Genomic DNA, 25,735 nt, shown 5'->3' with positions numbered 1-25,735 from the left:
CCATGAATGTCCTTTTTCCGTCTCAGGATCCAGTCCTCAGTTTCTCAGTCTTTTATTTCATGACCTTGACAGTTTTGAAGAATACAAATCAGGTATTTTGTAGAATGTCCTTCAGTTTGGATATCTGTGATACTTTCTCATGATTAGACGAAGATGAAAGTTTTAAGTTTTGGGGAAGAATGAAATACAGATGGGGCACCTTTATCATCACATCGTATCAGGGGCACATTAAATCCACATGACTTAGTACTGGTGGTGTTAGCTTAGTGGTCCAGTTCAAGTAGTGTCTGCTGGGTGTCTCCACTGTTACTCTTTTGCCTTTTTCACATTCTTTAGGAGTGAGTCTACATCCAGACTACACTCAAGGGCCAACAAACTAATCTCCACCTCTTCAAAAGAAGAGTATCAAAGAAGTTTAGGCATATGTTTAAACCACTGGAATAACTAGTAAATATTTTGGGAGGACATACTTTCAAGCTATGGAAATGTTCAGTGTCTGCTTACAGCTTCCCACACTAATTTCAGCACGCATCAGTGGACCTTCCATGCAACAGTTTTTCCTATAGTGTTCCAATGTTGCTGTTCCATCTCCATCATATCTTCTGTATTTATTAGTTGGTATTGTTCTGTGAGGAATTTGCATTCCATCTTTCTTATCTGTATTGATTGATTTGGCTATTTATTTTTACCAGTACAGGTTGATGAGTGTCTGTTGTATTCCGTGGATAATCATTCAGTACCATCATGATTTTGTTGTTAGTATTGTTCTAGCTTTGCCCATTGGATGCTCTTTTAGATCAGCTCTCATGTCTTCCCTCCTCCACCCCCATTATTTTGTTTTGTTTTGTTTTGTTTTTTCCTTTGTGAACTTCTTACTTCCTGACATTACAAGTTGATCCAGGTTCATCTTGTAGGTCTCCTGCCCCAGGTTTAGAATCAGCCATTTCTCCACAGAGACTTGGTTCTTTCTGTTGAAAGAAGGTGTTTCAAAGTCACCATCTAGGTGTGCTTATTGCTCAGAAGTGTCATGACTTCTAGGCTCTCTCAGTGGATAGTTTTAGGATACATATGCCAGCCCCCATATGCAAGCATCTCTCTCACTGTGAAACCTGAGTTTACACTGATATATCTGACTCTAACTCATACTACATGTTTCATTATATGTTTGTGTATAAATTCTAACAGTGAGAAACCTGGCTCTCATTACCTACAATTTATTTATTGTTTTATTCAGATTGAATGTGGAAAGCAGTTCTAGTATTGCTAACTTGTATCCCTGTGAAAAATGTACAAATCAGAGAACCATTTTCTATATGATTCTCCTTGTCTTCATTCTTAGTTTCCAGTCACGTGCTATTTTTAAGTTACTTAGGCCAACTCCTTCTCTACTCACTCCTTTCAGTAAAATTCTCTTATACATTTGTAATGTGGTTCAGTTCGTTTGTCACAACCCGCCTTCCATTGTAGCATCCCTTGATATCCTGGTTGGTCCTTCTAAAAATTTGCATGCAGTAAAGTCCAGCTATTGGGATGTGTTGTTGTTAATGTTTTAACAAGAGCATGGAGTCATGTATCTTTCATTACAGTACCATACAGAACGTTTCTACTACCCCCAAAACATCCTTGCATAGACAACCCTTGTTCTCTCTCCTAACGCCTGGCACCCATCAATCTCCTTTCCACCCTGATGGTTTTGCTTTTTCTAGAATGTCAAATGAATAGAAATACACGATATGTAGTCATTGGGGCTTGACTTTTTCACTTAGCAATATTCATTTAAGGTTCATTTATGTTCTTCTGTGAATCAGTAGCTCCTTTTTGTTGCTGAGTATTATCCTATTGCATCAATGGACCACAGTTTGTTTATCCACTCACCTGTTGACACATGTCTTCATTGTTTCCAGTTTTAGTGATCTTGAATGAAGTTTCTGTAGACATTTGTGAGCACATTTGTGTGAATGTAATTTTTCACATCACTTGGATAAACACCTAAGATTGGAACTGCTGCTTGGTATGTTAACTCTGTATTTAATATTTGGAAAATGCCAAAGTGTTTTCCAAAGTGGTCATTCCCACCAGCAGTGAGCGAGCATTTCTGTTGCTCTGCATCATCTTCAGCATTTAGTATTGTTAGGTTTTATTTTTAAGCTATTTTAATACGTATGTAGTAATATATTATTGCGGTCATAGTTAGCATTTCCCTAATGACTGACATTGAACAGTTTTATTGCCTATCTGCCATCTCTACATCTTTTTTACACATGTATCTATTCAGAAGTTTTGCTCATTTTGAGTTTTTTTTTTTTTAATTGCTGAGTTTAAGAGTTCTTCATATATTCTGGATGTAAGTCCTTTACTAGGTATATGATTTTCTCCTAGTTTCTAGTTTGTGTTTTCATGTCTTTAATTCTTTCATAGAACAGAAGTTTTAAATTTTCATAAAATCTCATCATTTTTTTCTTTATGGCTTGTGTTTTTGTTGTCATATCTAAAAGCTTATTGCCAAATCTTAGGTCATGCAGATTTCCCATTTTCTTTTAAAGTTTTTCTAGTTTCACATTTTCTACTTACATTTATCATTCATTTGGAATTAATTTTTGTACAGATTTTTGTATATAATTTTTGTAAGAGGTATATGTCAAAATTCATTATTTCTGCAATTGGATGTCCAGTTGTTTCAGCATCGTTTGTGGAAAAGACCATGCTTTCTCCATTGATTGTCTTTGCCCCTCTGTCAACAATTAGTTGACTATATTTGTATCAGTCTATTTCTGGACCTTGTTTCTGTTTTATTGATCTAAACGTCTATCCTTTTACCAGTCCCACACTGTTTTGATGATGCAGCTTGATAGTAAGTATTGAACTTGGGTAGTGTGACTTCTCCAATTTTGTTCTTGTTTTTCAGAGTTCTTTTGACTCTTTTAGTTCTTTTGCCTTTCTGTAGAAATGTTAGAATTAGTTGTTGGTGTATATATATATGTATACACATATATATATATTTTTAAAAAGCTTCCTGGGATTTTTTTATTGAGATTGCATTGAATCTATAGGTAAAATTGGGGAGAATTTATTTAATTTAAAAAATTTCCTTTCAGCCATGTTTTATAGTTTTTGAAATAAAGATAATAAACATGTTTTGTTAGATTTATGCATAAATACTACATTTTTGGAGGTATTGCTTAACTAACTTTTATCTCTTTCTCTTTCATTTTTGCTCTGACAAGGACATCTAGTACAATGCTAAATAGGAGTTTTAAAAGAGGACAAAATTATAATGTCATTTTTACTGTTAAGTATGTTGCTCGTTGTAGGCTTTTTGTAGACGCCTATTCTTAGGCTAAGGAAGGTCTCTTCTAATCCTGGTTTATGGATTTCATCATAATTGTATATTGAATTTTGTGAAGTGCTTTTTCTGCATGTATTAAGATGATTATCTGCTTTTTCTTATTGAGTCTGATGATACGTGAATTACAATGATTGGTTTTTAAATAATGAATCAGTTTTGCATTCCTTGGGTGAAATCCACTTGGTTGTGATATATTATTCATTTTCTATGTATTGCTGGGTTTGTTTTGTTAGTAAATTTTTAAGGAGTTTTTCTAAGTATATTCATAAATGGTATTGGTCTTTTTTTGTAATTATTCATCTCATTTGGGTATTAGGGTAATACTGATTATGTAAAATGAATTATTTTCTCTCTTCTTTGATGTTTTGGAAGAGCTTTTACAGATTATGATTTAATTCTTCCTTAACTGTTTGATAAAATTTATCAGTCAAACCATCTGAGCCTGATTCTTTTTTTGGAAGACTTTTGTTTGTTTGTTTGTTTTTTACACTGTGAATTTGGTATCTTCAGTCCATATAGGACTATTCAGATTATCTATTCTTCCTTCAGTTTTGATAATTTGTATCTTTCAAGGAGTTTGTCCATTTCATTTAAGTTGTTGAATTTATTGGCATAAAGATTTTAATAATTTTCATTTATTACCTTTTACTGTCCGTGAATCAGTAAGGTTAACCCCTCTTTTATTCTTGACATGGTCATTTGTGACCTTCCTTTTTGGCCAGCCTTGGCTAGGGATTTATCAGTTTTATTGCTCTTTTCAAAGAAGCAGGCTTTGATTTCATTGGTTTAGTCTGTTATTTTTCTGCTTTCAGTTTCCTTGACTTTTGTTCTAAGTGTTATCACACCTTTCTTTCTGCCTTTTTTGGCGGGGAAATTTACTTAACTCTTCTTCCTCTTATTTCTGTAAGTAGGCACTTAAGTTGCTGACTCTGGAAGTTTCTTCTTTTCTAACATAAGCAGTTGATGATACCTATTTCCCTGTAAACATCAGTTTAGCTATATATTCAGAGATGTTGCAATTTCATTTTCATTTAGTTAGAAATATTTTTAAATTTCCCTTGACACTTCCTCTTTGACCCATGGGTTATTTAGAAGTGTGCTGTTTAATTCCCAAACGCTTGGAGCTGTTCCTGTTAACTTCCTGTTATTGATTTCTAGTTTGATTGTGTTATGGTCTGAGAGCATAATGCTCTTTTTAATTTAGGTGTTGTTTTCTCTTTTATGACCCAGAATATGGTCTAGCTTAATGAATGTTTCATTTTCACTTGAAAAGAATGTGTACTCTTCTGTTGTCCTGGGGGTTGTTCTATAAATTTGAATTAGGTCATGTTTGTTGGGAGTGTTGCTGGACTTTTTTACTTTATACCTATGACCATTGATGATTTCAAGCACACTGAAGGTTGAGAGCCATTTATAGAGAGCTGACACCAATTGAGATTAAAATGTAATCGAGGGTCACCTTTGGATTAGAGTTTGTACTTTTCTCTTTTTGTGGAGGACTGGTAGCACCCAGCCCACTGTCCATGCTCTGAGTGTTAGCTTGTTGATTACGGGTACCTCCACATTACAAATAGAACAGTTTTCCTCTTGTCCCCAGCCCAGGTCTTCTGTCCATTGGGGCCTTTCTTACAAATGCCCTCTCTACCCCTTTTGCCTACATTAGCCTTTCTTCAGGTGTGTTTTATACAATACTAGATCCAGGAGCTTCTACTAAGCAAGAGTTGGGGTAGTGAAGAGTGTATCTGTTGCTTAGTAAATGGCTGCATATTTCCCTGTCTTGAAATTCATAAGCCAGTTAATACACTAACATTTCTGAGAAGTCTGGTGTAAACACATCTATTTATGTATTTAATACTTTCTCTTCTAACATGAAATGAGTAATGCTGACTACATTATAAGGTTTTTAAGATCAAATAACATACATAAAACACATAATTTGTGGGTTGGGCACATGGTATGTGGTCAATAAAAGTTTATTACTGTGATTTATAATAGTTGATCTTTGTTGTGGTTTTATTTTTAGATTTATTCCATTGGCTGTGAGCTTCAGAAGTTGGGGTGTGTGTAAAGGGGAAAAAAATCTGGGAATGCAATTACCAGAAAAGTTTCAGAAGTTGACATGAGCTTTACCTGTTCGAGTATTTTTTTTTTAATTGTAGTTGACTGATTGTGGGTTTCTTGTAGTGTATTGCATTCATTTTAAAGACCTCCCACCCAGGTTTGTCTAACTAAACTTGCCTCCCCAGAATCAGTATCATAGGTATTCCTGGGTATAACTGGCCATTTACAAGTTCATTACAAAGAGAATGAGGCTGTGCAGTACCATGGAAGGTGCACCAAGTATGAACAACATCTCAGGGTTCAGCATAATGTCCTAAGCCTTCCTCGTTCAGCATTGTCACCAAAGAAGTGCTGTGCACTCAGAATTCACAACTTCCTCCTCCCCAGCTACTTTCCCTGATCCATTTGGTGTCTCGATGGGAACTTTATTGACACTCTGCTTTCTTTTCTTAAATAGGTGGGCTCTGCATTGCCCAGTCCGTGAGAATCCCCCAAGAGCGCAAAGACAGGACCATTGACTTTGATAGAATCATCAAACAGCTCCTGGACACCCCCAACTCCAGGGCCGTCGTGATTTTTGCCAACGATGAGGACATAAAGTAAGGATGACTGGTGAAATTTGTTAATATGCACGTTGCGATTTAGGAGACAGAAAGATCGGGATGCTGGCAGAGAAAAGGGAAAAGATAGCCCAGAATCAACTCTATACTTACATAGTGGCAAAGTCTGTACATACCTTCCCCGCAACGGAAATAGTTCGAGCAAACCCTGGAAGCAGCAGCATGTGGCTGTCATGTACTTTCCCCCCATTAGCAAAATTAATGTATTCAATTACTTGTAAAAAAAGAAAACCACTAGACCTTACAAAGGTTCTTTTATTAAAAAAATATATCCAAATGTAACAGACTGTTGTCTAAAGAATGGTTCTTCTTAATGTAAAAGAAAAATGCCTTATAATTCTGGCTGTATCACTTTTGCTTTGAACTCAGGATGTTCAAAACCAATTCAAAACCAAGCTTGTCATTTCTCTACATTCTCCAATCCACTTTTTCTTCTTTCTTTCCTTACCTTGATCCTCCTTGGAGTCAAAAATCTGATTGTAATCTTGAGGATCCTTTTTAGCTCACTTCTTGCATTCTTGGCCCAGCCATGTAGAGCTAACTTTTGAAATGTTTCTAGAACACAAATATGCCCTGCATCCTTTTCTGACCACTGTCATCTTGGTCCAGAACTCTTATTATTATTTGTTTAGAATAGTCATTATGCTTGATTTAAAAAAAAATATGCTGTTAAAAAAAACTAGATGAAAAAAATTTGCATTCATCCTGTCCCCTTGCTAACAAGTTCTCCTCTCCAGATATAATAACTAATAACCAGTTTCTTGTATATTTTTCTAGAGAGCATCTGTATATTTTTACACAAATGGTAGAACACTGTGTATTATCTTGTTCTACCCCCTGCTGACTTTCACTTACCATTTTATCAGGGAGGTCTCTGAATGTCAGAACCTGCAGATCTATTCAAGTCTTTTCAACAGCCATGCAGAATTTCATTTTATATATGTGCTGTAAATTATCTAACTGCTCCCTTACTGGCTGACATTTAAGTATGATTACAGACTTTTGCAATTATAAAAAATGTTGCAAAAAATTTCTTTTCCATAAATCTGTGTGCCCAGATATATAATATTAATATACATGTATTTTACAATGTAGGGATATAGAATGTTCACATATTGCAGATATAGAATAGCATCCAAATAAATTACTTTATATAAGTATTTAAAACATAAATTCCTAGAAAAGAAGTTTCCAGAACAAAGATGTGTCCCTTCTTAAGTATGAATATTGTCTTCCAAAGAGGTGGGGCCAGTTGACACCTCGTTGATGTGAAAGAGCTGTATAGATTTTTTAAATCTTCGTCTTATAGTTCAAAACAATGTATTATTTAACTCGTGGGTCAGTACCTTCTATTCAGGGTAAAGATGAAGGACCCAGGCCTTCATTATGCCCCCTTGGGTTAGTTGCATGGCCATCGTCACCAGCCTCCCAGTCTCGTGTCTCTGCCCTCCACGTGCATCCTACGTGATGCGTCTGAATCCACCCATCTCCCTAGTTAGGACTATTAAATGGGAAGAGTATTAAACCTGAAGTTAGGACACCTGAGGGCTTTTGTCGCTTAGGTTTTGGACGAATCTCTCCCAAAACCTTGCTTCCCCACTCTTTGAGACCTCAGTTCTCCCATCAATAAAATGAAAATCCTTTTGAGCTCTTTCTGGCTTGATCTGGACTTGTCCTACCATTCTAGCCTTATTTCACTCCATGCTCCTTCATGGTTTGTGTACTGCAGGTGAGGAGCCATATGTATTTCCTCCACCAAGGTCTTTGTGCATCATTTTCCCACCTACCTGGAACACTTTCCTTCCCCGTTCCATCACCCCAGTGCCATCTCTAATGTTGCTTCTAGGGGAAGATTTCTCTCAACAGTGTAGCTTTGGCAAGTCCTTCATAATAACTCAATTTCATAGTTTATGTCCCTGATGTAATTTTACATCCTTTGGTCATTTAATTCGTGTCTATATTCTCCACTAGTCTGTAAGCATCATTAAGACAGAGATGATGCCCCTTTTTTACTTCCTTCCCTATCCTTGGTCCTTATCATAGTGCTCAGTGCGTGGTAGAGGCTCAGTGAATGTCACTGAATGAATGAATGAAATGCCTAGTCTGCTGGCCACTATTTAAAACTTTTAATACAGGCTTCTCTCTCTGAACCTAATGATGATTTAAAATATGGTCCTATTGTAGCATTTAGACCTCATATCTGCTCACTCAATTTTCCACCTGAAATGCATGAATCTGGTCCTCCAAAACGTCCTAATCATTCCTCCATCATGGCCTTTGTTCATGTTTCTTCTCCCCTTCCTGTTGAAATTGTGTCTGTTTCAGACATTCCCTTCTCCATGAAATTGTTTCTGATCACCCCTTAAGTCTATCATTTCTCTCCTTACAAAATGCTGATTCTGTTGCTCTTAGGGCATTTTCTTCCACACTTTGTGGTTTAGGTATTTAAGGGATTTTATTTTTTAAATATTACTCTTGTCTTTTTGCTCCAGGTTTTTTCAATTCATACCTTTCTTAAATGTCTTAAAATTTTTTCAGACATATTTTGCACATTTTGAATATGTAATACATTGATAAGCTGTGGCCCCATGTTTATTGAAAAATACATTGTACATGGCACATAAAAGCTTTTGTAAATCACTATGATGACTAATTGGTTGTAATACCTCTCACTTGCAGGTCGTGTGAGGTTTTGATTTGGGATGTAGATATGCATATACTCCACTCAATAGCTATGCTTATTATTTTCTGCACGAGAGTTTGTGTGTTGAATATTGTTGGGTACTGTGTGTGACTCACAGAACTGATAACAGTAATAGTTTTTGAGCACAGCAATAAAAGTCAAGTGCATGTATAAGTTTCTTCCAAAACATCATCTTAAGCACACTGATGTCTGAAGAGTTCTGATAACCCACAATGTTATGTTATTTCTTTTTTCACAAGATTAACACTGTAGATGGGAAATTTTGAGATTTCTTAGAACATTAACTTCAGATACTTTGCTGGAGACTGGCAGTGAGAAGACATTAATATCTAGATTTTGAAGCTAAGATAAGTGCGAAATCAGTCATGGATACTGATAATTTGAATTTTAGACAAGAGTAGATTCTTTTCCTGAAACACTTTATTCTGATTATAAAAGTAATACCTGGCTATTGTGATCCTTTGAAAAATACGGAAACAGTTTTGTTCGTGTTACATTTCAATAAAAGGAATCCTTATGTTTACTCTGCCCCCTGATTATCTAGAAAAATGAAAAGTTAGAGAGAATAATCACAAACAATGATTGTAAGTAATTCCCTTTTAAACATGCTATCCCAGCACCAGAGATAACCATGGCTTCTTTCCATCCTTTTCAAATCTTATCAGCAGTTTCTCAATGAATTGTTATTAGCACTGTGTATTATCCTTATTTTTCTGTGCTCTCATAGAATCCTATACTTTTAGCTATGTGTATATTCATACATACAAGGCCAGCTTTTATTATGTAAGAATTGAATCATCTTTTGCAGGGTTTTTTTGGACTTTTGTTTCTTAACAGTACCTTGTGGAAATCAAACTAAGTATATTTATAGTTGCTCTCTAATCCGTCCTTTGTATGCACTCTCGTTTCTTTCACCAGTTCCCTATTGCTCTGCATTCAGGTGTCTCTAGTAATGAACATACAAGATTGACAACATCACTTTTCATAGCCTTTGGATAGATTAGTAGAAATGCTATCCCTAAGCCAAGAGTAGAAATAATTGATTGTGTTTTATTTTTATGAGAATAATAAATGCACATACTTTTTTAAAAAAACAAAAGAAGACTAAAACACTTTGCTGCAACTCATTGGTCTCCTACCCCAGCCCTCCATACTCTCTGGCTCTGTTCTCCTTGAGTGATTCTTTTAATTCTTTAAGTTAATGCTTCTGCTCTTTTCTGCATGGTGTACCTATACTGCAGGTTGGAAATTTAATTAAAAGTATTATCTATTAATTCCTCCTATGTTAGGTCAAATTTGGCTCATCTATATACCTCCTTTATCTTTCCAGCATTATCCTATCAGATTTTCATTTACTTAAAAGCAGAGTTTACATTATTATGATCATGTAAATATTATGTACTACAGCATCAAGTATTTTTTCTGTGATATGATATGATTTGGGGGGGAAACTTTTTTGTTTTTCATGGAGTTAATGTGACAAAAATTTTACTTGACTAGTTATCTTTAATATTTTATTACTAATGTCCTAAGTCTATCATTTTCCCATTTGTTCATATACATAAAATAATCTGTGTGGGCCATAATTTTTTCCAACACCTCCCTCCTGAAATTTCCATCTTTCTGTCCTAAACTAGACTTGTCTCTGTCATTTTAAGATTTTCTTTTTCTTCCTCTCTCTCTTTCTCTTTAATTTTTATTCATGGTTTATTTTCTTTTTTTGCTGGAGCACACCCTCCAATAATTTTCTAAGAAAGGATAAACTAAAGAAAAAACATCATTTTGTGTTTCATGCCTAAAAATATTATTTTGACCCCACACCTAATTACTAGTTGGAAATGTAAGGTGGAGCCTCACATTTATTTTTAAATACACCATACCTGGCACATAAATGATTTATATCAAGTATCTATGGTGACTAATGAGCTACAGAACATGTAACTCGCAGGGAATTTGAGATTCTGAGTTTGGATACAAAAATCTGTAAGATCCACTGGGTATTTTTATGTCAAGTCTATTTGTTAGATATTCTGTGTATTTTGAACATTAGAATGCTAGAATTCTAGATTTACAAATAATTTTTCCTCAAAATTTGGGAGGCATTACTCCATTATCCATTATCTTTTTTTTTTCCATCTCTTGAAAGGTTGATAATATTCTGCTTCTTAATTCTCTCCAGGTGTCCCAATTTTTTTCTTAAAGCTTCATTCTCCTTTTTTCCCCAGAAACCTTAGTTTTGTGACATACTTGATTTGGTGACACTTCATTTAGGCTGTTATATTGCTTTGAAAAAATGATATGTATCAGTGGATGAGAAAGCTCATTTTTGCCAACCCATGCCAAAACTCATAAGACAAAATAAAGCAAAACAAACACAGTGACCGATATAATAAGTAAATTTAATAGCTTATTCTGACTCACGTTTTCCTCCTTTTTAATGTATGTGAATGACCACCTTATTAGTTATTTATAATTCTCCTTTTATCTTTTGACTTTTCATACTTGGCCTATATTCCTCAAGCTGCTTTACTGACTTGTCTTATTGGTTTACAAAATCTCTTTATATATTAAGGATATAAATCCTTTGGCTTACTATCAATTGCTTACTTTTGGAGAAGGAGTAGCTTGCTTTTCTTTGGCTTGACTCCTAATATGTATCTGTTCAACAGCTGCTCTTTATCATTAATATACCTTTTTGTGTTCCTTTCCACAGGCAGATCCTTGCAGCAGCCAAAAGAGCTGACCAAGTGGGCCATTTTCTCTGGGTGGGATCAGACAGCTGGGGATCCAAAATAAACCCACTGCACCAGCATGAAGATATTGCAGAAGGAGCCATCACCATTCAGCCCAAGCGAGCAACTGTGGAAGGTACGAGTTTTGTCAGTGGTGGGACGTGTCACGATTGTGGTTGGTGCATTGTTGGGTGGCTGGAGCATGAGTCTTTTTGAGGGTTTGGTGTTTTTACATAATTTATGCAGGATGGTTTCTAACTTGCAGCCATGAAATACAAATAGGGCCCCCTATCTAGACTGTTCTTTTAGTTGATATTCGTCTTTTGAACAGATCGTGTCATTTTCACAATAATTTCACAATTGGCATATATCCTTTGTTTTATTACCTGAGAAAAGATCACTACCATTAATAAGAGGTGAAATAGTAACATAATCCAAGCGTGTGTAAGTGAGCCGCACCTTCGGAGAGAGCATTTTCTTTTTGTAATTTATCCATTACTTCCATAGCAGGGTAGGTACAGGGATTCTCTCCTCCTATCACCTCTCGGGGTCTCTTCCAGCCCCTAAGGTTACGTAGCATAACGCCTCTCACAGGTGCCAGCATCGCCTTGCCTTCCTGGGTCTCTTTTGTTCTTGCTTTCTTTCTCTCTTTCGCTTACCTTCCAGAGTGGCTACCCCTTTTCTTCTCCTTTGCCTTCCTTGCTGCTATGAAGGTTCTTTGACAGGTAGAAGGAGGAGAGGGCGTTTATTCGCATCCTTCTGATCTAACAAAAGTTGCTGATTACAATTTATGTTCTCCTTTAATTTGAAGAAAAAAGTTATTTCTAAAAGAAGACACTGTAAAGAAAAGGCACTCCCCCGCTGGTATCCAGCTTTGTGTTCCTTTTCTGATGGGGCCAGGTCTCCAAAGATTCCCTAAAACGTGTGGCACGTTAAAAAGAATGCTATCTTGTCACTCAAAAAAGAATCAATATTTGCATTTCTTTCTATTCTGTCTCTATGCCGGTCGAATTAATTATTCTCCCCAGCAGGCTGCATGGTCTTTGTGGACCTTTTAAACAAGCCAGGTTGTGGTTCTGTCACTGTTCCCTTTCTCTGTTATCTCGGGGAGATAAAGATCCCATGAATCACCCATGTGTTCATTGGGAGGCTTTGAATTAATTTCATTCCCCACTGCTTGTCCAGAGAAGAGTGCCTGTCTTACAACCCAGACCAATACATCTGCAGATGAGCTGCAAGAATAAAAGACATTTTAACTATTTCCACTCCTTTCCCCTCAGAGCTGTGTAAAGGTATCAGAAAATAGCTGATGACTGTGGAACATGAGAAGCACCGAAAGCACAGTACAGACTAGATGGCTCGTGATGAGGTAATATGCAGGTTTCTCTAGGGTGGCGACGCTGTGATTGGGGAACACTCCTGAAAGGAGATGAAACAGGAGGTGATGAATCAGAGCTCATCAGATAGTGAGAAGAAGCCCCTCTACTCCCAACCCAGGAGGTGGAAACAGACGTGTAAAGGAACAGGGCATGTTGGGCGCAAGTAACTCATCTGCAGCCCAGTCCATCCTCGTAGACATCCTAAAATTCTTCCAGCTCTTTCAAAGTGTCCCGTTTATAGACATTGGGAAAATCCTGTCTCCTAGAGTTGCTGTCACTGCACTGTTTGCCTGACTGACTCCTTTCTATCCTTTGGATCTCTATTCAGATATTACTTTTCCTTGGAAGCCATTGCAAACATGTCACCCCAGCCAAGTCTGGTTAGGGGCTCCTTCTGTTGCTTCTGCGGCATCCCACACCTCCCTACCATTGTTGTGCCTCTTTACTTGTCTCTATCTGGAATCCATTATGCATCCTTGTACCACCAGCTCCTAGGTCTTGGCCTGGATATGGCAGGATGCTTAAACAGGTTTTTAAATGGTTGGATGTCTGGATGGATGGGGAAATTACAGACCACAGAAGGGCCTGGCACCAAATATAGCTGAAAAGTGGGCCAGAGCTGGATGGTGAAGGGTCTTGAAAGCTACACTAAGGAATTCGTATTTTATTCTGAAAATCTTGGCAGCATCTGAGGATTTAAATGGTAACAGGGAATTAGAAGGCTCATTCAGATGACTTTATGGACAGGTGAAGTGTAAGATTTGGGCGAGAATCAAAGCAAAGCAACAAATTACAGTGTCTCTACTGAGGTCCTCTCTTCCTGAGCTGTAGACACCATATAGACATGTGAGCAACTCCATGGCTACTAGCCCCAGGTTCAAGATATTTTTGGAAATTACTAAGTATCTAAAACATTTTATAAATGCTTGAAACAGAAGATTTTTTCATGAATATATAGGCATACACAGAGTTATTAAATTAGACACAAAACAGCATCCCGAATCTGCAAAAAATGATGATCTCAAAAATGAAGTGGAGGAAAAATGCTATTATCGATGAAAATACTATTAAAATGTGATAGAGAAGTAACTCATCATGCCAAACTCCATTCTACCCAAGTAGAAAATTAGGATTTTCATTCGGCTCTTTAGAAATTGTGTGGCTTCTGTCTGCCGTCATACTGTCTTGTGCATTGATACAAAGAGGAGCCAAGATATGTTCACCAACGTAGAGGAAGCAACCACAAGATTGTGGCTGCACATTTAGAGCTGCACATTCCTAAGGCAGTGAAAAAAGAAATACATTTCACTGCATTAGAGTTTCTGAACAAAGCAATGAAGTGCCTCAAAATAAACTATAAATAGAACACTGAGCATCATCTGTCTGGGCAAGAAAGTTTTCCTCTCCTGTCTAATTTTTTTCTTTTTTTTTTTTCCTCTTTGGTGGATGTTCCGTATTGTGTTCTACTGGGGTGAAACATCATCCAAACTCTAACAACACTGCTACAGTCCTGTATCTTTGACTGCGTTGTGTAATTCTTTGCCTTCAAATGTAAATAGGGAAAAAGCCAATCAGTGATCAGCAGGGTTTTTTTCTTTAGATTCAGATTGAACATGTTCAGCCAACATCTACATTTTTGGCTCTTCTTCTCTGTATCTGCATGAACAATTAATAAGAATTTGCCTTCGGCCAAAGTGCTAGCAAGTGCATTTCCCCTGTGAAAGCAGTCTTCATCTACTTTTATCTTCTATCTTTGTTTATTCTCCACTTATAGGAAGCAGGGCCTCAGTGTTTGCTGGCCCAGCGTGTCATTTCCCCTCTTTCAATTTGATGGTGATAGGAACTGTGCCCAGGAAAGGTCGACGGTGGCCCCGCTGGCTGCCCAGCCTTCACGGGAGATCTCAGAACGTCTCCAGTCTTGGCAGCACTGCTCTAGCTCCTGAGCCAAAAGACTTCTGTAAATTTTAGTTTCTCTGCATTGTCTCATGAGCCAAGGGATCCCCGGCATTGTCCTCTCTCCTGTTGCCACATTAACAAGGACTCCCAGTCGTCGTTTCCAGCCCCCAACAAGTCCTCAGAGCAAAGAACGTCCAAATCACATTCAACCCTTTGCCCTCCAAAGTGCTCTGCTTCTCTGGGAGTAGGCTGTCCTAGGCATCCTCTCCGTATAGCCAGCAAGGATCATGGGCCAGCGTATTTTCATCTTCGACATAATCGTTAACATTAGGGAGCGAGTATAATGACGGGTGCATTTTCAAAGCTGATGGCTCTGACTATTGGTGATGATTCTCAAATGTCTATAGAGCAGCTTGGTTACCAAATTAAATCTGTGGGATGTGTAAGAAAAGACAAAAAGGGCTCTGGACCTGGCATTAAAATGTTGGTTATTTCATGCATTTTTACTCAAGACTGAAACAAAGTATTTTTATTTAAAAAAAAAATCAAAGCTATGAAGAGCTGAACTAGAATATTTCTGACTCCCATTTAGATACACCCTACTTTAGTCTTCCTTGATTACCTGGAGTGTTCCACACATGTCGCAAAGTTACGGCAGGGACACAGGAGAAAATGCCAAGAAATAAAATATTGCCTTAAACCACAGTGCTATTTCTAAGCAATGCTATAATTAATAATAGGCCTATAATCTTGTTTAAGGAGAGAGAAATGGGAATAGTGCATGTTCAGTGTTACGGCAATTTTTTTCATTGAGTCCTTCACAAATATTCATAAGCTCTAGCTGGGAATCAGCCACTGATCTAAACACTGAGATACAGCAAGTGATAATCTCCATCGGGTCCCTGCTCTCCTGGAACTGCCCTCGTAATGTGGAGGTGACAGGTGAGAAACAAGAATATAAATAAGAAAATATCGTATTAGGATAATTAAAGTGTACTTCCTTGAGGACCAGCTTGTAAATCATCGAGATACAAATGAAACAGGAAAATGTTGTGTTTTTTTGTAGGAGATCAAATCTTTTTTTTTGAAGACTTCTTGCTTTTTCTAGAGTTAGTCTACTCTACAAAACCAAACTCATTTCTCCTGCAATCCAAAGAGTACCACATTCCCTCTTTACAATAAACACACATCATACTCACAGGTAGATCTAGAATCTGACCCTTCAGGGCAGCACCTAGGACCCATGGGTTCTCTGGCATTATCCATCTTTTTTTCCTGAAACTTTGGCATTTGCTAAAAGGCCTTGCATATAGTAAGTCCTAAAAAACCAAATTTGTCTTCTTTGTCTACTATATCTGAATTTATCTACAATACCTAAATGTGCAAAAGACTATCTGTATAAATTTGAAGTTTTCTTAGGATGGGGGAAATATTCATCCTGAATGGATTTTCTCTCTGACTTTATATTCTGAGGTATTCAGTCAAACAATACACTTAGGTCTTTACTTCTGGATCTCACCAGAAATTTCAAAGATGAATTTGCAGACTTTCCCTTTTGCTTTCCTTAAGAGTATCTCTTGCCTTCTTTGTTCCTCTCCATTGGAGAGACTTCCCATGCAGGACTGGCAGGATGGCTCAATTAAGTGATTTGTAGAGATGTTACCAACAGACATGGGAAGCCTCAGCCTTGACTCCTCAGAAAGTAGAAAGATGCTGCCTCTGTCTGTTTTAGACATTCCAGTTGGAACTTCCTTCTAGACTGTACTGTTTCTACTAATAGAACAGGCTGAGGAAGGGAGGACGAGCAGATCACACGGGTGAGAAAAGATTATCTGTATGAAGAATAACGCCATCCTATTTTTAATCTTGTGATATTTAAATTAGAGATTATTGGCTTTGAGCAAGTGGTAAGAAATGTAAACAGAGATCTGCAACCGAGATAACTAAGGAAATGTGAGAACAATTAACACTGAGGTGCTTTATATGTAGAGAGAGAGTCTCAGATTTTGAGCCATGCTGTCTCCTGTCTCATAGGATAGATGCTCTTGACTGACCAAATATTTCCTAACCAGAAAATACATAAGCCAACAAGAAAATATCCATCCGTTTGCAAGATATGATGCCCCAGTACACTGAGCACCCAAGGCTAACTAGGCTGGTCTCTAGTATGCTCCACAGGTTGAATGTTTGGCTACCAAAAATTAGCTATTTTTGATTTGAGTTCTCTTTATTCTAGTAATATGCTACCATAACTATTCAATGTAATTAAAAATTATATGAACCGAGAAATGAGTGGAGGGAGAGACAGTAAAAGAGAGAAAAATGCTATTTCAAAATAAAAGAAATTTGAATTATTTGCAAAGATTTGGTAAAAGTTTGTCACTATTAGTTGTTGGCAACACAATAGTAAATTTTGACGAGAAATAATAAACACTAAAAAATTGCATTTAGGTCACTGTACAACTATTATTAAATTTTCATTTCACTTGAAAGACTGCAAAACTGAATTTTATTATAGTTGTTTTTTTTTTTCAAGATGACAACAGGGAGGGCTGTCAGGTGATGTATGTGCACAGAAAACTACTTAATCTCATACATCGGAAGAGCAACAAGTGACTATATATGAGTTAAAACATTTAATACATTTATGTATTTTCAACAATTTATTGCTAGGTATAGATTTTTGATTTACTGAATCATTGTGCAACCTAATTATATTTAGGCATAAAGCTTCTAAGGTACTTTCATTTGGGCTTTCCTTTTCTAGGACTTTATTTTCTCAGCTGTAGATGAAAGGTTTCAACTAGGTTATCCCTAAAGTATCTTCTAGGAGGAATATCCTAAGGGTGATCATCTGTTATTTCTGTCTACCCAGCATCTTCTCCCTCTTCTTGTCACAGCCTCCACATTTTCACCCAGGGAACCCCACAGTCTACTGTCAGCCGATGAGATTCAGGTGAGACTGAGTCAGACTCTTGTCTCTGGGAGCAGACACAGAGCTCATATCACCACAAAAAAGACTGTTTCTGGGCTAGCACAGGACCCAAGGCAGACCACAGTTATGTTACCTAACCCCTAAATGTTTACTATAACTTTCAAGAAAGAGGAACCCTTTTTCTGGAACTTACTAAGTTGAAAGTTTTAAACTCAGAGCTGCTGAAGCCTGCTTTCATAAGACAGCCTGCCTGAAAACATCAAAGACCTGAATGCTGGAAAGGACACCAAATTCCAGGACAACATTGGAGATGCTGAGCTTTCCTAAGCCTGGAGTCTGGATCTGGACTTCTTTATAAATTTACTGACTTCTATTATTTGTGTAAGTAAGCTTCTGTCATTTGCCACTCAAATGACTTAATGGATATGGTTGAATATTAGGATAGCCTTCTTGGAGCCATCTTGTTTCATCTTTTATCTCTTCTGAGTTACATTCTTTCCAAGTGTTATTGACCTCACATAGATTTCCCCCCTTCCTTTTTCTCTCCTGTGTATCCCTTTCCCATGAAATCTATACATTCTTCAAGTCTCATCTACCCTATGATAAGTTTCTTCCTTTATCACCTCAGCCTTGTTCCAAATCTCATCTTCTCATCATACAGCATCTCTGTTTATGAAATGTCTTCACCTAGAATCAGTTATTCTATGTATATATCATGGGAATACTTACTAGAATCTAAGTGATGGGTTCAGGTATTCTTGGGAAATGCAGATGAACTGTCATGTCACCCTCCAGAAATCTGATCATTTGAGAATTGAGCAGACCCTTGAGAGAGAACTCTTTCTAAAAGAAGATGAACAAAATGAGCCTCTTCCAGTAAGAGAGTCTTGGTTGTCAGAAGGAAGAAACCAGCGTCCTTCTTCCCAGGGCCAGCTCCCTTGAGTTCATACGTGAATTCCACAGAGACCAAGTTGACTGGACGTAGAAATGGGTTTCCATCAGCATAACTAAGCTACACTGTGGTAACAAGTAAGCTCCTGATAGACTGACACGACAAACCCGCTTTGCTCACCAATGCAGAGTCTGCTGTCACCCGGGAGACACTCCTGGGCAGTTGGCCTCCACGCACCTGTTCAGCCTTCCAGGCTGTTCACAGCTTGTGGAACCTCAGTGTCAGTACATCCCGTGCAGCATTGCCAAAAAGAGAGAGTGCCCAGTTCACAAGGAACTCTTAAATGCTTTTGCCTTGAAGGTATACACATCATTTCTATTCTCATTTCACTGACCAGTGCAAGTTTTCTCTTCAAGGGAGACTGTGCCTAGAAGTAAAGGAGAGCTACGTTTTTGTGAGCCTCCTTCGTGTCCACTTGGCTCCATTTGGCTGAAAACTTGGTCTGCCATTAGGACATGAATGGCAATGCTCTGGAACCTTTGAATACCACAACATATGAAGAGAATGGTGTTCTCCCTGACTTTGTTCCAGAGCTCTGAGCAGCTTTATCACAACGAGCAGGACGTTGGCAGCCGTGCAGAGGGGATTCCGGTGTTAGAGGAAGACATGGCGCAGAGGCCTGGGCAGTGCCTCTGTGCCCAGAAGATGTCTAGCAGAAAACTGTGATTCCTAGAAAAGAGGAAGATTTCCTACCCATGAAGTGGCTCACAGGAGGGTGTAAATAATGTGACCCTGAGCATTCCTGCAAACTGCAAGACTTGGGGAAATTCCAAAGCTTTTCTACCATTTTCAAGTTGGCATTTTTTCTTGATTTAGCATTCACTTGATTGTTGTAAATCTTTGACCATTTTCCAGAATTCTGGCGAAGTTGATTTTGACAGTTTCTGCCTGTTTTCAGTACTTCTTTTGAGGAACGGAAGTTTAGAGCTGCCTACGCTGCCATTTCGCTGACATCACGCCTGACAGGTGCTATAAAGAAAGAAGAAGTCGAGCACAGGAAGGGACATCATCAGTGGTGGCGGGGACTGGGGGTATTGCAGTCTTAAACAGAGTGATCAGAGTAGGCCTCGTTAAGAAGCCAACTTTTGACAAATGACTTAAGAAAGTGAAGAGACCTTCCAAATATATATCTGGGGGAGGAGTGTACCGAGCATAGAAAGCAGTGCGAGGGTGCCAGGGCAGGAGAATCCCTGGTGTATGTGAGAAACAAGGAAGTGGATGAGGCTGGAACAGAGTGAGAAAGAAGGAGATAAAATCAAGACACAATGGGAGAGATGGACTGAATAAGACCTTGAAGGCCATTATAACGATTTTACCATTTATTATGAGTAAAGTAGAAGACTTTTGCAATGTTTGAGCACAGGAATAATTTGATTTGTCCCACAAGTTGAAAAGGATAATACTGGATGTTAGGTTGTCCGTAGAATACAGGATAAAGTCGAGGATGCTATTATAATAAACCAAGTGAGAGATGGTAATAGCGTGAAACCTGGTGGTCGCAATGAAAGTTATGAGAAGTATGGATTTAAAATATAATTTGAAAGTAAAGCCAGTAGGGTTTTGGACGTAAAAAGAGATAAGTCAAAAATGATTGCAAAGTTCTTTGCTTGAGCAACTAGAGGAATGGAAGGGCCTTTAGCTGATGGGAAGAACTGTCAGTAGAGCAGCTGATAGGTGAACAAGCAACAAGGCCAAATTTGGATGTACTGAGCTGGAAATATTAGGTATCCAAGTTAAGATATGATGTAGGCAGCTGGGAATGTGAGCCTGGAATTTATAGAAAGCTTTTGGAAACAATTTAATTTCATGGAGTCGTTGAAATATAGTTGGCATTTAAAGAAGTAATACAGAGAATAATAGGGGATCAAAGAGTGATTGCTAGAACATTCCATCATTAAGAGGCTGGGAAGAAGAGAAACTAGATGGACCAGTGAGGTCATATAAAAATAACATGAGCATGGTTTCGTGGAACCAGGTTAAGAAAATATTTCAGAATACAGGGATTTCATAAGCATCGTCAAAATAGTACCACTTAGTCAGAAAGAAGTACTGAAAATTGACCATTTAGTTTGGCAATGTGGAATTCATTGGTGATTTTTTTACAAACGGTTACATTTGAGTGGTGTTGGCAAAGCTTGTTGGAAGTCAGTTTAAGAGAGAATTGGAGGAGTGTGTCTTTGTTGAATATCCCCTAGGACTCCTTCCACCTCCCAGTTTTCATACTGCAGACCTTGGGGAAGGAGGACACGATCACCTAGATCTTTTGAGTGTCTTCGAAGGATGTTCCATTGTAAATGGCAAAAGAGCATAAATATATGGGACAAATAATGACTCTGTCCTCCAGAATATCAAGCGAATTTTGCAGAATAGGACATGTCATGACACAGAGCAAAAGCCTTAGAGGAATTTAACAAGGCAGGTATTTACTGACTTAGCAACACGATACTGTGTACTTCTAGGCATTTGTTTCATACAGTTGGCTTACTTACATTTTGGCTTATAGAAAATATGTGGGGGGGGGGTGTGATACAGTAGCCACCAACTGTATTGCTAGCTACAGAGACAGTGAATTTAGGTATGAGTCTACCTGACGTCAGTTCTTATGTTGTGCTGTCAGCTAGCTAGGGTGCTAAGTAGACGTGGGAAAGTGATTTTTCTGCCACTCCAGTTTTCTCATATAGAAAGTGAATGAATAGGATTAAATTATGAGTGAGAAATTTTATAGCCCTAATGTTCTCTGATTATCTATTGCGAAAAAAAAGAGTGTGTTTGTGTGTGTATGTGTGTGCAATGTAGACAAAAAGAACTAGAAAATCTGTTGCCAACAGGAATGAGTAAGAAAGTAAAGAGAAGAAATCACAGGCATAACGAAGTTCTGGGGACCCGAGTAAAATAGATGAAAAAAAAATGAAAGCACCCTTTTTGGTTTTACTCATGTAGAGGACAATTAGAAAACAATGGAATTATTAAAAGAGAGATTGAAGAAGAAGAAAAACATGAAAGGGAACCAGGGAGAGATGAAGTATAAAATAGGAAGCTGAGAGAAAGGAAGAAATAGACAAACTGAGTGTGGAGGGGAAGAAAATCACATATACATTGACACTTTGAAAAGCACTATCCTTGAAATTGGCGTGTCCAAAACCCTCTTTTTTCTCTTTTCAGACCAAAAGCTGTTTTTCCTTTTTTAACTTATCACAGGAAAAGGAAACCATTTTTATTGGTGTTCACCATTTAGGAGCGTGTTGACTTGGTCCATCACCTGGAACAAGCCAGTTAGATCAAGACTGAGAGCAAGGCTTCCCTTCTTTGCCAGGAGAGGGTCATCCCAGGAGTCCACAGAATCACCTGTGGGCTGTGGAGAACTGTACCTACGCAGTTAAGCAATGTCATTAGTTTGCACTGAGTGTGGATAATAATACAGAGGTGCTTGAAACTGTTAAATACAGAGCAGACTTTGAAAGCAGAGCAGTCGTGAGAATTTAAAGGGCCATTAACTTAGCTGAAAGGATGGCTGGAAGGAAAATCATTTATAAAAATTGGGAGGTTGAAGGGCTTCTTTAATGTTCTTCAACAAAAATTAGATGTTTGATCATCTCTTCTTATTTGGATAAGGGGAAAAAAGCTTCTAAATCAGTTTTTCCCTCCAGGCTCAGTGTATTCATGATGTTAGGTGTGTGCTACTATGTTAACTAGAATTTTAAACTTAAAATGACCTTTTTCTAAAGTAGAAACTTTTTTCTTCCCTTCAACAATTGTAAAACAGGGTGTTCTGTACACTGCCTATTTGTAATTTTGACTTAGAAAATTGTATCTTTAACCTCTCAATACTCCATCCTCTTTAATATTGCTACAAGATCTGACTGATTTTCCTTATTCACCATTTAGACAAAAATACCAGTTTCTCTTACTGGATTTTAGGAGATTATGACACAAGACAACCTGTTTGAGTTTTTGAAGTTCCTTATTTAACACAAATCCAACACACTTTAGTTGAGTACAGCCCAGAAATCCTAATAAATTGTAGCGATAAGAGAGAAGATTCCACCGCTTTATTAAAGGTACTCATGATGTCTGTGGGGAATCAGGTTAAAAAAAAATCAGACCATCATGATACCAGAGGATGAGTTGTGATAGGAGGGGTTTGTGTGAACACCAACAGTTAAAGGGAATTAGCCAACAAAAGTAGGTGACAAGAGTTAATCCCAAAGAACTAACAGTAGTTGCCCTAGTAAATAAAGAGTTAAGGGGTTCCATTTGGCAAGAATAGAATTCACGAGGGGCTGAAAGTAGCAAACAGTATGTCAACATATTAGAAGAAGCTGGAGGTTTTGAATGAGTATGAATGAGGGATGGAGGGATTGACAGGGACCAAATCATAATCAACCCCCAGTCATGTTTTCTTGAGGACCCATAACAAAATGGACCAATCTGAACCTTTGGAATTTTGGTTCTCGGATTTGATATCAAGGCAGAGCTGAGACTGGTCTTTTCTTAGATTTCTAATGAACACCAGAATTTAAACTAAGAGAACCAGAATGCCTATGGTGCAGCAAAAGGATCCAAGACTGATTTGATATTTGAAAGTATTTAGGTCCAGCCTTCCTGAAGCTACTAGTAAATTTTACACAAAAGCCAGCAAGCTTGCTTAACTTACCATGGCCAAAGATAAGTGAGATTGACCTATGGTACAACATTCTTGTCTTCTCACGGTTCTGTAGATTTACTTCCTGATTTAAAAACTAATTTCTTTTTGTATCCTGTTTTTTTTTTAATATTAAACCTTTTTATTGGAATATGATTCGCATAGATGAGAATATGTAGATCATAAGTGCACCACTCCGTGACTTTTATATATGTTTACCTGAAGGTAACCACCACACAAATCAACACAAAAATATTTCTATCACACCATATAAATTCTACTGGTTCCACTTCCTGTCACTAATCCTCCCATACTCAAAGAGATTACTTTTGTCTTCTCTTTCATTTCATATATAGAATTATTTATCTCACAGTGGATCAATTTTGCCTATTTTTGAGCTTCGTAGAATCACACATGTACATGTGGACTCAGACTCTATGTGTGTGTGTGTCTGATTTCCACCACTCAGTGTAATGTTTTAGAGGTGGGTCCTCACTGCTGCATATAATGGTGGTTTCTTCTTTTTATTTCTGTGTAACATTCCAGTGTACAAATATACCACAAAGTGTTTATGCACTGATGCATCATAAGCATTTGTTTTATGATGCTCTGCCAGTGTAGCTCCTGATATTTCCTATTTCAAGCTGAAAGATTGTATTAAGAAACAAATATCTGTATTATCTTATATTACTTTTTGAAGAACATGTCTTACTGGGTAAATTCATATTCTTGCACATTTTTCAGCTAATGTACCATTTTAACAAAGTATCCTACTGCTTTTTTCCATCATCATATGTCTCACTGTCATTGAGCCCCCTTGATGAGTTTTTGATGCAGTCATAAAGAAAAGTAACAAAGAAATGCAATATATATGGATAGAAAGACACGGGAAAGTCAGGGATTGCAGAAAATTATGGCTGTATAATGTTAGAAAAAAGATTATTTATGATCTAAGCCTGAGTTGTCTCACAGATATTATAGAGTTCGTGAGGTCCTGAGATTAATGATGAAATTAGCAGGTTTTAAATTTAGATGAAATTTCTATTTGTAGTTCTACCTATAAACTCAGTTGCCTAATGATCTGTGTGTATACATAGGAATATACGTCAAGTAGTGAGTCCATTTATTTGGTGAATTTGATGAATATAGAAACTAACCTCTGACCAGTCCCAAAATTAGAGTAATTAGTCACATAATTTCCTTCTTAGTAAACAATTTTTTTCCTATTTATGATCTCTCTGCTATATTTTTTCCTGTCTTTACACACCATATCATAGTAGAACAAAATTCTCTTTTCCTATTTTAGTACATAGTTTAACACTCTCCAGTTTGTGACAGTTGTTTTTTTAAATCAAATACCAGTTTGCCAAAAGCCAAATCCTCTGACTCTGACATTTGAAACATTAATTTATTCTAAATTCAGGGAATTTGCTTTTTAGGAATAAATTGAGCATTTAAAATTTGTCCAATTTTTAAAAAAGGTTTTATGGAATTTCTTATATATATATGCCAACTGAAGCCCAGCAGGTTGGCATTTTTCCAATACTTTTGGGTAGCATGGGATTTCAAAAAAACGTTCTTGCCTTGAGTTGATTGTTTTAACTATCAGCATCATTCATGAAGATGCTGGTGACTCATGCTATGGTTAGGTTATATCTGTCCTCCTTATGTCAGTGTCAAGGTGAATGTCCTCTAGCAAGTTAATGTTTGATTCCAAGAAAAACTCAACATTAGGGTCAATAGTGAAATAAAAATAGAGTTCTCTTGAAATACTGTGTAAAAAATAATAAAAGGGTGTATATGAATTTTTTTTAAATTCCTCCACTGATAGTGTTTTTAAATCATTCTATGGAAATATTTATCGTAACAATGATGATGACCACAGGAATGACGTTATTAGTGGACCTGTTAAACCCTAGTAATACACCAGGTATCAGGAAATACAGTCTTGAGAGTAAGAACTAGTTTTATCCTCACCTTATATATGAAAAAAATGGATGCATCAATTAGATAAATTGCCCAAAGCCAAACAAGGTAATATCCGCTTTTCTATAAGAATCTCTACTTATTGAGTCATTTAAGTATTTGTAGCATAAAAACTTAATGTGGACATTTTTATCCTTCCAAATAATGCAGCAGTGAAAACTTTGGGGTTCCTGGGCTTTTCTCTCTTCTTCATTAGTTTATATATTTTTTTCTCTCTTGGCAATGAAGAACTTTGCCTAAACCAGTTCATAGGTGAGAAAAGGCACAGAAACCAGGGTGGAGCATGTATTCCATCCTAAGGAGTCATCTCTTAGGGAAGTACAGTCAACCCTCCACACCCAACATCGAATAGAATCTGCAGGTGCAGAACCCGTGGATACGCAGGGCTTACTGTGTCTTTAGTGAAATGAAATCCCAGTTGTCTGAGGAAAATAAACTACCCCTTCTATCCTCCCCAAAGCGTGAGTACACCTGATTCTTAG

The 25,735-nt window shown here is 37.4% G+C and overlaps 1 protein-coding gene across 11 annotated transcripts in view; it reads left to right on the top strand.

The window, feature by feature from the left end:
- The window catches only part of GRM7 (glutamate metabotropic receptor 7), a 769,912-nt gene that overhangs the window by 378,640 nt on the left and 365,537 nt on the right, over positions 1–25,735 (top strand). For all 11 annotated transcript variants that reach the window (XR_012499878.1, XR_012499877.1, XR_012499876.1 and 8 more), the window contains exons 3-4: positions 5,865–6,006; positions 11,445–11,599. Coding sequence is in view for 1 of the 11 variants with exons in the window: in XM_074344432.1 (XP_074200533.1) it covers positions 5,865–6,006; positions 11,445–11,599 (297 nt within the window). In the remaining 10 variants the exon portion in view is untranslated. The remainder of the gene's footprint in view (positions 1–5,864; positions 6,007–11,444; positions 11,600–25,735) is intronic.

Source organism: Camelus bactrianus, chromosome 17 (assembly GCF_048773025.1).
Source record: "Camelus bactrianus isolate YW-2024 breed Bactrian camel chromosome 17, ASM4877302v1, whole genome shotgun sequence".
Classification (NCBI taxonomy): domain Eukaryota; kingdom Metazoa; phylum Chordata; class Mammalia; order Artiodactyla; family Camelidae; genus Camelus; species Camelus bactrianus.
This window is presented reverse-complemented; position numbering and strand designations above follow the sequence as displayed.